This window comes from Mytilus trossulus, chromosome 12 (genome assembly GCF_036588685.1).
Source record: "Mytilus trossulus isolate FHL-02 chromosome 12, PNRI_Mtr1.1.1.hap1, whole genome shotgun sequence".
Lineage (NCBI taxonomy): Eukaryota > Metazoa > Mollusca > Bivalvia > Mytilida > Mytilidae > Mytilus > Mytilus trossulus.
The window spans coordinates 48,633,618-48,651,637 of NC_086384.1; the positions used below are offsets into that span (position 1 = coordinate 48,633,618).

Genomic DNA, 18,020 nt, shown 5'->3' on the forward strand with positions numbered 1-18,020 from the left:
CAATATCGATTTCTCTTATGAATTTATTCAGCTCATTAACATAAAAAGGTAAAAAAAATACTAAAATATAAAGATATTCACAAATTAGAATTGTCTATAATCATAATGTATTAATTTGTAACGTTGTAGGCTACTAATTTCTTTAATTTGAGTTTGGTATTTAGTCGAAACTACAAAAACGAAAGTAGACTGGTTTTCGTGCGTTTATCAATAGCAAGAAAATGTACACATACAGTTCAAACCAGTTTTAGGTAAAATTCGGGGAAATACCCTAAACAAAAAATGATCTGATCAGTTCCAAAATAAGGATTTTAAAGACAAAAGAACTAGTTCTATTTGTATGAAAGGTTGGTAGAGGAGATTTAAGACAAAACTATTAACTAGTTACATGGGTTGCACATTAATTATCATCTTTAATGGTATCTTGTTAGATAATAAATATAGTTGTTCATCATAACAAACGGACAATTTGTCTAGATATGTCCAAAAATGTGTCCTAATAATACCACATCAGCATTTGTAACCCCTACATGAGAATGGTTACAATAGGTAACATGAGTAACAAATACGCAAATGCTGAGTAACAATACTTGAATTAGATTAAATCATTTATCAGGAGTACTGTTTGATCAACAGGTTTCATTATCAAGTCCAGTTACAAGGTAACAATGGTTACCCTTTAGCATGTTTAGTATCACTAGATTACACATATATAAGAATCTTGAAATTTCTTGGTTTCATTGGTTACAATAGTAACATAGGTATCACTGGTTACTCTCTCTTTAAACATTTATCAGAAGTACTGTTTTATCAGGTTACAACGGTTACATAGGTTACAATGGTAACATACATGTAGGTTACAATGGTAACATAGGTAACAATGGTAACATAGGTTACAACAACTGTAACATAGGTTACAACGGTAACATAGGTTACAACGGTAACATAGGTTACAACGGTAACATAGGTTACAACGGTAACATAGGTTACAACGGTAACATAGGTTACAACGGTAACATAGGTTACAAGGGTAACATAGGTTACAAGGGTAACATAGGTTACAACGGTAACATAGGTTACAACGGTAACATAGGTTACAACGGTAACATAGGTTACAACGGTAACATAGGTTACAACGGAAACATAGGTTACAACGGTAACATAGGTTACAACGGTAACATAGTTAACAACGGTAACATAGGTTACAACGGTAACATAGGTTACAACGGTAACATAGGTTACAACGGTAACATAGGTTACAACGGTAACATAGGTTACAACGGTAACATAGGTTACAACGGTAACATAGGTTACAACGGTAACATAGGTTCAACGGTAACATAGGTTACAACGGTAACATAGGTTACAATGGTAACATAAGTACAATGGTTACTCTCTCTTTAAACATTGATCAGAAGTACCGTTTTATCAGCTTACAATGGTAACATGGGTAACAATGGTAACAGGTTACAACGGTAACATAGGTTACAACGGTAACATAGGTTACAACGGTAACATAGGTAACAATGGTAACCGTAAAGTACCTCGAGGTTACAATGGTTAGAACTAATCAAATTGTAATTACATAGTATTTACAATGATACAAGGCTAGGGTACCTGATGAGGATTTTCAGCCTTGGTAAAAAATGACCTAAATGATATGCGAAACACCAGGTGCAGCTTAATCATTTTTACATCACTGGAAATCAAAGATGTCTACTTGATTACCACACATCATTATAATCTTATAACCTCAGCTTATAACAGACACACACACCTTTCTAACAGTAATTATTTTACATAAGAAAGGTCAAATCAGGCTACGATGAAAATAACTACAAAATAAATGTATAGTTTACGCAATACATTTTTGAAAAAAAAAGTCTGTACAGGAAGCAATATATAATTCACTTATTGACAAAGGTATTAATATGTTTTGCTGGGATTGGTTATGGACACGACTATTAATAATTTGTAACCTATGTTACCGTTGTAACCCAAATTGTAATATAGTGTTTCTTTTTATTTAATGTATAACTTAAGTGTTCCTTCAGTGTAACCACTGTAACCTTGTAACTGGAATTTGGTAATAAAACCTGTTTAAAAAACCATTCTTATAAATTTTGAAAATGATAATCAATACATGTAAAGCAGAGAAAACAATAGTTTGTCACCAGTGTAACCATTCTCATGTAGCAGTTACAAATTCTGATATGTTGATTTTAGGACACATTTCTAGACATATATGGACAAATATGGCTGTATTTACATGCCAAAAATTACTCTGAGTACAGACTTACCTGTAAAGTTGGGAAAGTTCTAATACCTACATTAGCATCCACTATATATAATAAAGTTAAATGCATTTTGTGTTTCAGAAAGATAAAATTTCTTTTGGATTTTGATGGGCATTTTTTTCCCTTCATCCATGATGACCAAGCTATTAAAAAAAATGCATTATTTACTTCAAAGAAATATCACATCATGCACATATTAATAATCATGATTTTTACTACACACAACAATAATACCAAATTTAGTTGTATATAAATACCAAACAGCAGCATAATCATACATTCATTTAAATTAACTTTCAATAAATAATCCTCAAATTGATAAAAAAAAATCATAACATTATTCACCATTTTATATTCAGGAAAAATATTTTTTATTTGGTATAAATAAAATAGATATTCAATAATGAGGGGGATTAGGAGGGGTCCTGATCCCAAAATCTGGGGTTTAAAAACACAAAATCTTGAAATCCTGGGCTTAAAAATACAGAATCCCGAGGTCCGGAAATCCAAAAAAAAGAATTCCCGAATGTGTTAATTCCGAAATCCCGAGCTTAAAAACACCTGATCCCAGAGTCCTGATAAAGGTCCTATCCCACTCAATAATTCAACTGGAATTTGAATAAAAATTGGGTCAGAAAGTATTTACCTATTAAAGCAGTTTTATCTTAGTCTTTGTTAGTATAGCATGTATAGTAACAGATAATATGGAAGAAAATGTTCAATATCAAATATGATGAACTTATGGAAACAAGCGAAACTGAGGTTATTTATTATAAGTCCAAGAAATCTAACTGTTGTATAGCAACTATACATCATGTACATGTAGATGTAGATGCTGTGGATGCTTTTTGTTCTTGTTGTTAAGGAAATAATTTATACAAATTTGCTTAAACAAACAATGTTGTTCTGTTATTCAGTGGTTGTTGTTTTGTTATTCAGTGGTTGTTGTTTTGTTATTCAGTGGTTGTCGTTTGTTTATGTGTTACATATTTGTTTTTGTTCAATTTTTTTTACTTAAATGAGGCCGTTAGTTTTCTCGTTTGAATTGTTTTACAGTGTCTTATCGGGGCCTTTTATAGCTGACTATGTGGTATGGGGTATTCTCATTGTTGAAGGCCATACGGTGACCTATAGTTGTTAATGTTTGTGTCATTTTGGTCTTTTGTGGATAGTTGTCTCATTGGCAATCATACCACATCTTCTTTTTTATATTGTTACATGAATCATTGTTAATAATATTGTCATTAATTTTTTTTCTACAGAATAACATCAAGAGGATGGAACAGAAACACAGAAATATTCTGCAGTCTAATTTTGCCTACCTTATAAAAAATCTGCATAATGTTGAAGAAATATGTGATCATTTGGTTGGTGATGGTATACTGACATCAGGGATGATGGATTCAATTAAGGTTTGTCATATTGTTTTCATGACACTATTTGATCAATATTGAAACTTTACAATAAATTCTGTTCTGACACAGTCTGACATGACAGTTGTTTTTATACATGAACACTACATGTAGTTAAAGGTAAAAACTGATACAATTTTTTTTTAGAAAACAAGTCATTATATGATGTATGATATACCATGTATACAGGATATGCTATATTATTATGATTAAATAAGTACAAGCATGTAGATGTATGTTGTATTTATTATATATAAACTTAATTGTGACATTTTGTCCTGCGATTTTTGGGTCCTGTGCATTCTATTTGAACATGGACATATAATTTTGAATTATACATGTTTTTTGAAACTTTAATTAAAGACTACAACATTTTTTAACAAGTAATCCTGTGTTAGGATGCTAACACAAAAGTCACCAAAACGGACCCCAAATCATTGTTTTACGGTATCCATGATGCCACATAATCTGTGTGTAAAGTTTCATTAAATTTAAAGGATTTTGATTTTTTTCACATTTTTGCCGTTTCCATGGTTACGGCGGCCATTTTGGAAATTTTAAAGTCAAAAGTAATGTCTACATATGGTAGGCAATTAACATTTGTTAAAAGTTTCATCAATTTTGAAGCATTTTGAAAATGTTCACATTTTTGGAGTTTCCATGGCAACGGCAGCCATTTTGGTTATACATTTGTAGGGGATAAAAATTTAAATTTGTATTTCAGTTTTATGCCCACCTACAATAGTAGAGGGACATTATGTTTTCTAGTCTATGCGTCCGTTCGTCTGTTTGTCTATTCGTCCGTTTTGTTCGTTCATTTGTTCATTCGTTTGTCTGTCTTGCTTCAGGGTTAAAGTTTTTGGTCAAGGTAGTTTTTGATGAAGCTGCAGTTCAATAAACTTGACACTTAGTACACATATTTCTTATGATATGATCTTTCTAATTTTAAAACTTAATTAGACTTTTGACCCCAATTTCATGGTCCACCTAACATAGAAAATGGAAGTGCCAGTTTCAGATTAAAGTTTTTGGTCAAGGCAGTTTTTGATGAAGTTGAAGTCCAACCAACTTGAAACTTAGTACACATGTTCCCTATGGTCTGATCTTTCTAATTTTAATGCCAAATTAGATTTTTTACTTAATTTCGTGGTCCATTGAACATGGAAAATGATAGTGCAAGTGGGGCATCTATAAACTTTGTTGTTGTTTATATATGATCTCTCCTGATGAGCCATTTAAATTTGGTTTTACCACCTTTTGGATGATGGAATACATGTACAGGGTATTTCAAGGAATTTATATATCTTTCAATATCCTTTTAAATCATCATAAGTTATAACAACAAAAAAATCATCACAACAAAACACCATAATTATACAATTGTTTAGAAAACTGCAACATGTATTGAAATAAACTTTTGTCAAGAGAATTGGAAGTGGTATATAAAATAGAAGATATCTCCAACATTGTCCAAGTTTAAACATTATAACTGTAAAATTATTGTGTGCATTTATTATTGCGATTTTGTATTTAAGACTTCAACGCAATTTTAATTTTGATGATTTTAAGTAATATCCTGTTTAGTTCGTATAAAATATTTTAAAATGCCAGTTTGAATTATTGCGTCTACGACTCTATCGCATTTTTCACTTTAAAACAAACTTTGCAATAATTTCTGAATTATCATTGCGTTTACATACGTAGGCATCGCATAATTAATAAAAACCTCACAATAATTTCTGAATTTACAGTTATTTTATATTACTGTAATGAAAATTTTTATGCTATATTATCTTCACGTTTACATGGGTTACTACCTACCCTACAATATATATACACATGCAGCACTAGTACTGCCAACTTTTCATGAAGTAAATGGCCCTGTGCAGATTTTACCAAAATTGTTAAAATCAAAGAGAAAAAACAATAAATCAGGAAAAGAATGTCAAATAAGAATGAAAATGCGTTAAATATTATGCTTATTACATGAAACTTGACAGCCCTGAAATATTAAGATCATTTTATATAGATGACATAAAACGAGTTTCAAACATGATTTTGTTTTTTAAAGCATAAAAAGCCAAGGCCTACTGGACAGACCAGGGAACTTTTATCTATCTTACCAAGGAGAGGAACGAAAGCTTATGAAAGTTTTATTAATGCCCTTGATGAAACAGGAAATGGAGAAGTTGCCAGTCACTTAGAGACGAATAACTCAAAAAGTAATGGACAAAATCCTGGTAAAACAGATAATGGTTTATCAAAGCCAAAAAATGGCAATGGTGACACACAAGAGGCAAAAAAAGAACATTCTGGAAAACCAGAGGGAACACAAAAATCAGAATCTGAAAATAAACAAGGTATGTCTTGTTAAGTGTATGAATTAATTGTTTCAAAATTACTGTGAATTTTAATATTGCATGATATTACAGAAGAAGAGGGACGAAAGATACCAAAAGGGCCAGTCAAACTCATTAATCTAAAATAAACTGACAACACCATGGCTAAAAATGAAAAAGACAAACAGACAAACAAAAGTACACATGACACACCATAGAAAACTATAGAAAAAACAACATGAACATCACCAAAAACTAGGGGTGATCTCAGGTGCTCCGGAAGGGTAAGCAGATTCTGCTCCACATGTGGCTCCCGTCATGTTGCTCATGTTATAACAAATCTGATAAATAGTCTAATTTCATAGGTCACATAGGTAGTAACTAATTTTCAACATCAGAAATTGTAAGGCTTATTACCCTTAGTATGCTGTATAAATAACAGAGGCGGATCGAACCATTTTTATAAGGAGGGTGGGGGGGTGGGGGTGTATAGAACTCAATGTTTCCTTTATGATATGGGTAACATTCTGTTCCTATATTTTTTACTTGTAGATCCTGAAGGCTGGCCTAATTTAAAGAAAAGATCAGTAGTGGTTCAGAAACGTGACATAACAAAATGCACTGAAGACGCATTCAAAGAGATTTGTGAAAAAAGACAGGTAACTTTGAGATAGTAAAATTAATTATCAAAAAAAGCTGTAAATCTTAATAGTTGAGAGAAATTGATTTGATTTGATTGACAGCTACATCTTGTTTAAATGTACAAAATATTTTGGTCACATTTTCCTCCATCATGTCCAGGGAGCTTCTAGTCACCAATTAGTATTGGAAACATGTTCAGGCTGTTAGTTTTCTAGTTTGAATTGTTGTACATTGTCAATTCTGTTTTATTACATACATGTAGCTAACTATGCGGTATGGGCTTTGCCCATTATTGAAAGCTATTTGGTGACCTAGGCCTATAGTTGATAATTTCTGTGTCATTTTGTCTTTTGTGGCGAGTTGTTGTCATTGGCAATCATACCACGTCTTCTTTTTATATTGAGTGTTCAGGTGTGTTATATTCAGCAAATACAGTATTATCTGGCTGTTTTTTTCTTCTTCATTTTTCAAAGTTTCTCTAATTTAAAGTTTATTTTTGTGTGATTAATAAGTAGGAAGCAATCTGATTAAAATCTGATATTTCAATTGCTTTGTTGGATTTTGAGCGTCACTGTTGATTCTTTTGTAGACTCAACGCGTATCTTGGGTAAATGTAAAATTTAATCCTTGTATCTATGATGAGTTTATTTACAATGGAACATCAAATATTATACTGAGTTGGAAATTCACTATATTAATCCAATTATTTTTAAGGACAGTCTGATTGTTCATATCAATTATTTCCTCAATTTAGAAAAACAGTGAAGTTTCATTGTTTTATTCATATTTTATTTTCATGAATAAAAAATTCACAAAAAAAATATATTGATTATTTTCAATCCTTCAGGAGGGTGGGAAAAGGGAGCACGAAAACACATGAAATAAAAATTACAAAAACATTGCACAGAGAATTAAAATTGAGAAAAACAGAGCATGAGGAATAAAATTGTGAATATTGATAAAAAAATGGAATAGAAGTTATTTTAAGCCATTCTTGAAGATCATGCAGTCCTTTTCAATGAACACCAAGAACCTACAGTCACCTTTAAGCGTCCACTAGTTGCAACTGATTTAAAAGAAAAATATTGTATATAAAAATATAAGTTGATAGCAATCATTGGCAATTGATATCCTGGAAATACATAATTTAAAACAATCTCCCAACAAACTTTTAGTTTTAGTCCTGGTTCATTTTTTAATCAAATGTGGGACAAGCATGAGAAATTAAGAGTACCGACACGAATAAAAGATCCGAAAGAAGGAGAAACATGAAACATGGAAGTTAAACCAGATACAAGAAAACAGGAAATAAAACGTCTAAACATGAAAACATGTGAAATAAAAAGGCATAAAACATTGCAAGAAAATAACCCTTTGCATGAGTGACATACAAATCAGACCCCCTACAGAAAAAAAAGTTGAGGGCTAGCTGTTTTAAGCAAAATAGTTGAGGGCTAGGTGTTGAGCATCTTAGCTCAACTCAAACCTGGCCAAGCACTGTATGTTGGATAGATGTCGCTCAACTGGCCCTCAACTGAAGCTGGCCTTTAAGTTGAGGAAAAGTTGAGCAATTGATCTTTGATTTTCATATAGTTGAGCAAAAGTTGAGCTTTCAGACTTTGAAATTATTGTAGTTGAGCAAAAGTTGAGCATTCAGACTTTGAATTTTTTGTAGTTGAGAAAAAGTTGAGCGTTCAGACTTTGAAATTTTTGTAGTTGAGGAAAAGTTTAGCGTTCAAACTTTGATTTTTTTTTTTATAGTTGAGCAAAAGTTGAGCAATTAGAAATATGACCTGGTGATATAAATGTTATGTGCCATCTGTTTTATGTCTTTAGTGCAAATGGACAGGAAGTATATTATAAATGTACACAAAAGTTTGAGGCAAAATTAAGGGAAGCACATGTTTTCAATTTTATACATTTTTTTTTGTATTTTAACTTAACTACATCTTTGACATAAAGATAAAAAAACAAACAGTATTTCTTTTATTATAGAACATATAAAATATTTAAGATTTAGGTAATTAACGGGTAAAACTCAAAGTGATCACACTGTCACAATACCCAAAAGAACCTCAAACATTTAAAATTTGAACTGGGTTTGAGCATGCACATGGCAAGCAAAGATGTCTTCTAGCTATCATGAATAAAATATAACTTTTACAATGAAAGTAGAAAAAAAAAGTTACAAATTACTGTATTGACATTGAAAAGTGCAGTGTATTCTTCTGATGACATGACTCTTGGATTTAGGAAGATTGATGTTTAAACACATATTCTGAAAACATCTGTTGGTAAGTTCATTGGATTAGATTTGATTACCACCATTTTGAAAAAGTGTATAATTATGCTCTTTTAGGTTAAAATAGTGATATTTATAGTGTTTTCTTTATAAACTTAAAAGAGTGAAGAAAAAAATGAAACAATATATTTATGCATTAATTTATATATTGTCAAAATGTGTAAGACAGGAGACATGTTTGTTTTATTATTAAGACAATTTGTTTTAGAAAGTATAACTAATAAAATAAGAATATTCTAATATTATGAATTTGGTATAAAACTAGAGATCTATTTTTGTTTGCTAGATAAATTCTAAAAAGCAAGGATATAGCATTTATGTAGTCTGTTGTGAGATAAGATCTTTCAGCAGTATTTTGGCTATAAAAATACACAAATACACAATTTAAATATGTTTTTCTACAATGTGTAGTCATCAGTTTGCAATCACCACATAATGCTCAACTTTTTAAAACCTAGCCCTCAACTTTTAATGACCTGGCCCTCATCTTTTGGCCACCTAGCCCTCAACTTTTAATGACCTGGCCCTCAACTGTTAGCTAGGTAGCCCTCAACTCTAATTGCTCAACTGTTAGACACCTAGCCCTCAACTATGATATTTTCTCAACGTTGCTCAACTCATTTGCATAAAGTTGAGCATTGATAAGTTGAGGGCTACCTAATTTGCATGGCAAAAATCCAGCTATCCCTCAACTGGCCCTCAACTATTTGCTCAACTGATGGCCAGCTAGCCCTCAACTGTCCCTCAACTGTTAGCTCAACTGGCGGCTAGTTGAGCAATGCAGTTAGCCTAGTGATCATTTTTTCTGTATGGGGACAGAGCAAAGGCAAACAATCTCATTTTAATCAGAAAGTTTGTAACACAACATGCACAATATGAAATGAAATTTACTTCTAAATAAGTTAATGAAAGGTATTATATACTTCTAGCAATATCATTTGTATACGCCTGGGACGGGACGTAATATGGTATATCGTTGTCTGTCCGTCCGTCCGTTTGTCCGTTTGTCCATCAGTCTGTCCCTTCGTCTGTATGTCCGTCATCCACACTTCGGACAATAACTCAAAAACACTTTCACCAATTTCCCTTAAACTTAAGTGAATTGTTTATATCTATTGACATAGCTCCCTTTCAATTTTTTTAAATTTTAGATTTTAAGTTTTGGATTTATGGGGCTTTATTTATAAAAAAAGGGGTGATTTTCAACACTTCGGACAATAACTCAAAAAGGCTTTCACCAATGTCCATGAAACTTTGGTGAATTGTTTATATCTATTGATGTAAGCTCCCTTTCAATTTTTTTTTAATTTCAGATTTTAACACATGTTTAAGTTTTGGATTTATGAGGCTTTATTCATAAAAAAAGGGGGATTTTTAACACTTCGGACAATAACTCAAAAAGGCTTTCACCAATGTCCATGAAACTTTGGTGAATTGTTTATATCTATTGATGTAAGCTCCCTTTCAATTTTTTTTAATTTAAGATTTTAACACATGTTTAAGTTTTGGATTTATGGGGCTTTATTCATAAAAAAGGGGGATTTTTAACACTTCGGACAATAACTCAAAAAGGCTTTCACCAATGTCCATGAAACTTTGGTGAATTGTTTATATCTATTGATGTAACACATAATACTTAATAAAATCTGATGAAAACGTAAAATTTGTAAAATCTTTAGTTCAATTTAAAACATTCAATTTCTTGTAAAAAATAGGTTCCATGAATGTCATACGTTTGTACTATTATTGAATGGTTGCAAGGACGAAAGCACATTAGCAGTCCCTGAGATACTAACTGTTCCCTGAGGCATATATCATTTTATGATAACATACTTTCATCACCTACTTCCTCATTTAATATTAAGATCATAACTTTCAGTAGAGTCACTTTCACCATCTTCACTTTCCCTGTTATCTTCTTGCTGCTCCTCATTGTCATTGTAGTCTTTTTTGCCATTTTTATACGCCCATCGTCTTTCAGACACAACGTATTATGCTATACCGTTGTCCGTCCAACTGTCCGTTCGTAGTCCACACTTCAGACAATAACTCACATAAGCTCCCTTTCCATTTTATAAATATAAAAGGTACTTGGTACTCAGAAAGTGTGTTGTGAACAAGATAGAATGTATGGATGAAAAATTAAGACAACACACTTAGTTAAATTTGAGGTAGCCTTAATAGTGCCAAATTTTTGGACATTTTTATTTATATTTGACAGGGCTCACATTATTTCTAGTTGATTATATAAATTCATTAAAAGACAAGTTAAAAGAGCAACAGGTGTATCATGCGCTAAAGCGCAGCCCTTTATTGGTTTATATTGTTGATTTTATCCTGAGAGTACCTGAGTTCACCCCTAGTTTTTGGTGGGGTTTGTGTTGCTAATTCTTTAGTTTTCTATGTTAATCTGTTTGTCTTTTCATTTTTAGCCATGGCCTTGTCATTTTTTTTTTAAAATGAGTTTGACTGTCCCTCTGTCTGGTATTTTTTGTCCCTCTTTTATGTCTCAGAATTTTTTTTATTTTTAAAAAGTAGAGTAAGGAAATTTAAGGTATGAGGAAACATTTAAAAACAATATTGACCAAACACTTAAGACTAGTAATCAAACAGTATGCAGTCCTGTGAGTCTGGAACTTTTGAATTTTTGGAAATTATTTAATTTGTGGCATCATTCTGTGGATTCTAAAGGGACATACTAAAAAATTGACTTACTTCAATATACTTTTATAACAGTATTGAGGGGTTGGGATACATACTTTTGTTCACTTCACTTAAATTGTATTTGTTTGCTTTGCCTTTAGGTTTACAATATGACAGGCAAAAAGAAAGGAAAATTTCTAAGTATAGCAAATCTGAAGGGTACAACCACAGACGAGAATACAGGTGCCAAATCAGTAAATGATTCCCTTACTAAGAACACACTATGTGAAAATAGGTGCAGAAGCTGTGTGGACTTTGACAAAACAGCTATTTCACAGCTATTTACACATATGAAGTATGAGTCAAAAGCAGCTGATATGACAAGAGATGTTCCAGGAGAGGTATACTGTGTGTTTGATAATGTTATGTATATTATCAGCTAAAATAAATTTTGATTTTAAATTCATGACAGCTTTAGTTTTGTTTTCATTGGATCATGGGTTCAGCATTTACATTAGGTTATTTATATCCCCAGTGACATCATTTGATGCCGGAAACATACATATGACATCAAATATTTTCAGTTTTATCAAATTTAGACCAAAAAATTAATTGAAATGGCCATGGATTGATTTGAGGTTGAAATTTTAGACTAAGTTATAAAATATATTAAGATTTGATTTTAATTAAACAAAATCTGAGTAAAATGGTGCATTTGAACAGCACTTAAAGTGACTTTTGTTGCTGTTCTTTTTCTCTGTGTATCAATTAAGCCTTCGATGATGCATACAATTTTCATACTTCACTGCTAGTTAAGAACAACAAACCTTGAATGTAAATTGCGTTGAACATGATGAACATTGCAGTTATATTTGCATGTATATATTTTTTTGCGAAAATATACCTTCCCCTAAATACATGAAAATAAATATGTACTGTGTAAAAAAAGTCAATATATACACTGTTATGGTCAGATATTTATTCTTAGTTTCAAATGAGTTTTGTGTTTAATGATACTTACGAAAACAAATTCCAACATACTTAAAACTGAAATACTTGTTAACAAGTTAACAACTGCCATATTCCTGACTGTGTACAGGACATTTTAAGTTAAAATGGTGGGCTAAACCTGGTTTAATGGCTAGCCAAACCTCCTGCTGTATGAAGTGGTTTAATTGGTGCTCAGATGAATATCAATAACCTGTCAATACACTTATTATTGACAAAACCTACACATGTACTGATACAATATATAGAGAATAATACATGGCAAAATCCGTATCATATGTCGTATCATCCTGAGACATCAATATCAGCCCTATAAAACTATAAAAAATACAAAACACTTCAATATATACAATAATAAACAAAATATTTTCAAAACAACAGATTGTAAGGTAACATAGGTGCTTCGTATAAATAATTGAGCAGTTATTTTAAAGCTTTGAAACAAGACAAAAGCAGAACTGCAGGTAACCTAGTGCTATGGATCAGAAAACAGTTCATATACTATAATACTCTTCTGTTGAAATATATGATAAAGCGTATAATACATGGCAAAATCCGTATCACATGCCGTATCACCCTCGACCAATATCATCCCTCGGGCCTAAAGGCCCTCGGGCTGATATTGATGTCTCGGGATGATACGACATATGATACGGATTTTGCCATGTATTATTCTCTATTTATTTCATCTCAGTTTCAGTATAAGTATATAACTACCATCTTTTCCTTATTCATAACAGAAGAAGGCTCTACATGAATTGAAATAAGTTAATCTGTATTTAGATTATTCACAGGACAAATAGAAATAAGAAATTAAACTGTGTGGAAGAAAGATTTGGAGTGTTAAAGTGTCATCCTCTAAAAAATACCATTAAAAGTATGCTATTTGCCTTAAATTTTGAAAAGACTTGTTAACTTTGATAAACAAAAGTACAAATATCTTCATCACTTGTTATTATTTTAATTACAGGAAATGAAGAAATTTCTTGATGGTCATTTAAACAACAAAGATGGTGTTGCTTCATCTTTTGATAGCTTAGTTGTAGTTTTCTTCTCTGGTGGATATGAATATGAACCAGCAAACATATATGACAAGAATGGCAATAAAATTGATAAAGATGAAATATTTACAATGATGAAAGAATCCAAAGCTTTTAAAGGCAAACCAAAAATTGTCATCATTAGAACATACAGTTTTGAAGGTGAATACATACAAGATTCTATTGCATGATTTGTATGGCTCCTTACACTTATGATAATTATTATTTTATTTTAAAAAGAATATACTAATTTTTAACTCACTTTCTATAAATCAGCATATTGGAAATGGAGAAATATATGCAAGCTATATTTATCTTGTATTTTCTTTGTTTAATTTTTATTAAAATCTTCTCATTCATTTGAAATATGCTGACCCCTGTTCATTGAATGTTAGAAAATAAAATGGATGCATAGGAACAACTAGTAATTGAAGATCTCTAATATGCTTTTCTTCTTGTTTTGAAGAAGAAACATGCCCACATGATGTTCTTGATGCTGCAAATGCTAGTCTCCATTATTACACAAAAGAGCCAAATACAGACGATCTTTTTGTGGTGTCATCTCAACCAAGGACAGGTATTAACCTTTAAATTACCTAAAGGATCATGATGATATAAAAATAGATAAATAAGTGTGAAGGGATGTCAGTCTAAATTATTACTGAGTTTCAGATGTTATTTTTTGTGCAATAGGAATCCGTGAAAACCAAGGTGCAACTACAGGTAAAACAATACAATGACAGTAAACAATGCTTTTTCCTCAACAAACTTCATAAACATCATATAGTTTTAATAATTAATATATGAGCTAGTAAGAATATGTTTGTCATTCTTATTGAGAGGATTGATATATAGTTAACCAGAAAAGAGTAGGTTCGATAAGGCCCTAAAATGGCCTCTTTTTTAGCCTAAATATCAAATTGGGATTAATTGACTAATTTCACAATGAATAATAGCTAATACAGTGACTAGATAGGAAAAAAGTCTTTTTGTCGCTAATTTACGTTCAGGTTTTTCATTCATGACGTCACAAGTAGTACTCATTTTTTTTCCATGAAAAAACAATGAAAATGGGTAAATTCCTCAACAAACTTCATAAACATCATATAGTTTTAATAATTAATATATGAGCTAATTAGAATATGTTTGTCATTCTTATTGAGAGGATTGATATATAGTTAACCAGAAAAGAGTAGGTTCGATAAGGCCCTAAAATGGCCTCTTTTTTAGCCTAAATATCAAATTGGGATTAATTGACTAATTTCACAATGATTAATAGCTAATACAGTGACTAGATAGGAAAAAAGTCTTTTTGTCGCTAATTTACGTTCAGGTTTTTCATTCATGAAGTCACAAGTAGTACTCATTTTTTTTCCATGAAAAAACAATGAAAATGGGTAAATTCCTCAACAAACTTCATAAACATCATATAGTTTTAATAATTAATATATGAGCTAATTAGAATATGTTTGTCATTCCTATTGAGAGGATTGATATATAGGCAACCAGAAAAGAGTAGGTTCGATAAGGCCCTAAAATGGCCTCTTTTTAAGCCTAAATATCAAATTGGGATTAATTGACTAATTTCACAATGAATAATAGCTAATACAGTGACTAGATAGGAAAAAAGTCTTTTTGTCGCTAATTTACGTTCAGGTTTTCCATTCATGACGTCACAAGTAGTACTCATTTTTTTTCCATGAAAAAACAATGAAAATGGGTAAATTTTTATTGAATATTTGGTCAGGAAACATAGAGCGCATACTTGACAAAAAAGATCTTTTACAATAATGTTTGAAATGACTTTTTAGATGTTTAACATGAGTATTTTGGTTGTCAAAAGCTGCACTGTTTGTTTCCTGGTCTTAAATTTTGCGGTGATCCTGTCGATTTTGTCAAATTTCACTTAAATCCCTTATTTTGACATAACTGGGATGTAAAAACCAATGCTGTAGAATAAAACAATGACAGAAATTGTTCATTAAAACTTTCTCACATGTTTTTAAATCAACTTAAAATAGTTTTTATCTTTTAGCATTTAACTTTATAATTGGGGCCAAATATTACCCTTACCGATATCCCTCCTTCAAAAGGGAAGTCTTTTAAAGTGCATTTTAGAACCTTTTAGAGTTTTACATATATATATATATGACCAGTGATAAGATGTGAAAGAAGGTTATGAATAGTTGACAAAAAAATAAGATAAAGGACGGTTTAATGTCATAACATATTATAGTCTGCTTTGCAATTAAAATAATCAAACTGTTTTACTGTTTAAAATTGAAACAAAACATTTACTGGTACACGATTACTTTTTAGGTGGTTCATATTATATTTAAAACAGATCGTCCTAAGGATTCTTAATCCAATTTTGAATGTTTGATGCACTGTTTCAAAACAGCAACCTTTTTAAAAGCTAAAATTAATAGTAAATGAATAATGTAACTGAAAAAGCAGAAAAAAACAGAAAAAAAGCATTAAAGGTCGATGATGTCCTTGTTTTTGAAACATGAATGGGATATGACTCTCTCTTGGTTTTTCATACATATAACATAATAACCTTTATCTTTAAAAAAAAAAATGAAAAAATTTAACCAAGGATTTTATATGTTTTTCAAAAAGTTAAATGTTAAAAGTTAATCCCCAAAATGTGATGTAAGATTTTTTTTAAGGATGAGGCATGTTTATTTGTCCAAGACCAATTTCTGCTAACCTTTAGTTTGTTTGGACATTATTAATATATATCGCTTGCTCTTTTATTTACTTTGAACAAAACCTAATGAGTGCTGTTATTGAAGTTATCAACATAGCCAGTGTTATGCTATGGGCTACTTTCAACTCCCTGCTCAAATGCATTAACATATAAATAAAGAAGGAAGTGCAGAATGCAGAAATATTATTGTGATTGAGAATCTTCTTATAATCAAAAGATGGTGCTGGGGGAGTTTTTATTCCCCGAGGGTAATACCAGCCCAGTAGTCAGGGCTCCTGTGCTGACATGAATATGGTCATATTTATAAATTAACTGTTAATAAAACTTTTGAATTTTTGAAATACTAAGGCTTTTCTACCTCAGAAATAGATTACCTTAGCTTGTTTGGCAAAACTTTTAGGATTTTTTGTCCTCAATGCTCTTCAACTTCGTACTTTGTTTGGCCTCTTTAACTTTTTTGTATTTGATCATCACTGATGAGTATTTTGTAGAAGAAACACGTGTCTAGTGTAATTTTTTTTGAGCCTGTATCTAACAGCAAATTTAGGCGAATTGTTACACACTTTTATATTTTGTAGCTGATTGAATCTTTTGTTGATGAAATTATGACTCCCTCATAACAGGTTCTTTTTTTTCTGATAAAAATATGGAAAAAAGATTTAAAAAAAATCCATTAATGTTGTCATTATTCTTATCATAGTTTGAACTATTGTCTGCAGATAAATTGAATTAATACACCAGTATAAGAATTGTAATTCAGAATGATAAGTCTAATTAAGCTTAATATAATAGTTACATATTTTATACTTATTTACGACAATGGTGAGTACATATACAAAAAACATGATTCAACTGTCTTATTGTCAATGATGTGTGAAAATGTAATTATGGGGAAAACAATACAGTAAAAAAAAAGTGTAGAAAAGAAGTGATATGACAGAAATTTCAAATCAAATTTTAAACAAACTGAGAGCACTTTATATGTATTAACATGAGTTTTTTTTACATTTTTATACATTTGGTACCATTTATGTTAAAATTAAGAATTATCATAGCTTAAAACCGTACCAAACATTTCTTCTTGAAGAGAAAAGAACCTTGCAGTTTGAAAAAATATTATTTAATTGGAAAAATTTATATGACTTTCCTACTCAATATAAAATAAGGACATTTGTTATTAGAAATATATTCATAGGGAAATAAATGATGGCTTACAAAGTTTAATTTTGAAACATACTAAGCAGGGGATAACATATAAAATTATTTGCAGAAAGTAATAGAGATTTGTGTTAGATTTAATTGAAAGACTACGAAGTTCCATTCTTTCAATCTGAACAAAATGTTGTCATATGAAAGCCAAATTAATCAAAGATACCAAGCTTATAATAGTAAGTGTCAGCAACCAATCACTGTCTTTTTCAATGAAGAAGTGAGCATTATAGTTTTTATTATTTGTTAAATGTCTTATCACATCTACAATCTGTTTCTTAAATATTTATTCCATACTGCCAAGTTGCATTGAAAATAGGCCAATCAACAACTGTATACAATAAAATATGCTATTGACAATGGTGTTGTAAGCTCAAAGACAACACTTTTCAATGCTTTTTATGTGTTTTGACTG

At 30.9% G+C, this 18,020-nt stretch overlaps 1 protein-coding gene across 1 annotated transcript in view; it reads left to right on the forward strand.

Moving 5' to 3' along the window:
• Positions 1-251: 251 nt before the first annotated feature.
• LOC134692741 (uncharacterized) overlaps positions 252-18,020 on the forward strand; it is a 31,460-nt gene continuing 13,691 nt past the window's right edge. The window contains exons 1-7 of the mRNA XM_063553251.1: positions 252-347; positions 3,560-3,709; positions 5,781-6,069; positions 6,601-6,707; positions 11,797-12,036; positions 13,614-13,845; positions 14,150-14,260. Coding sequence (XP_063409321.1) covers positions 3,575-3,709; positions 5,781-6,069; positions 6,601-6,707; positions 11,797-12,036; positions 13,614-13,845; positions 14,150-14,260 — 1,114 coding nt within the window. The 5' untranslated portion in view covers positions 252-347; positions 3,560-3,574. The remainder of the gene's footprint in view (positions 348-3,559; positions 3,710-5,780; positions 6,070-6,600; positions 6,708-11,796; positions 12,037-13,613; positions 13,846-14,149; positions 14,261-18,020) is intronic.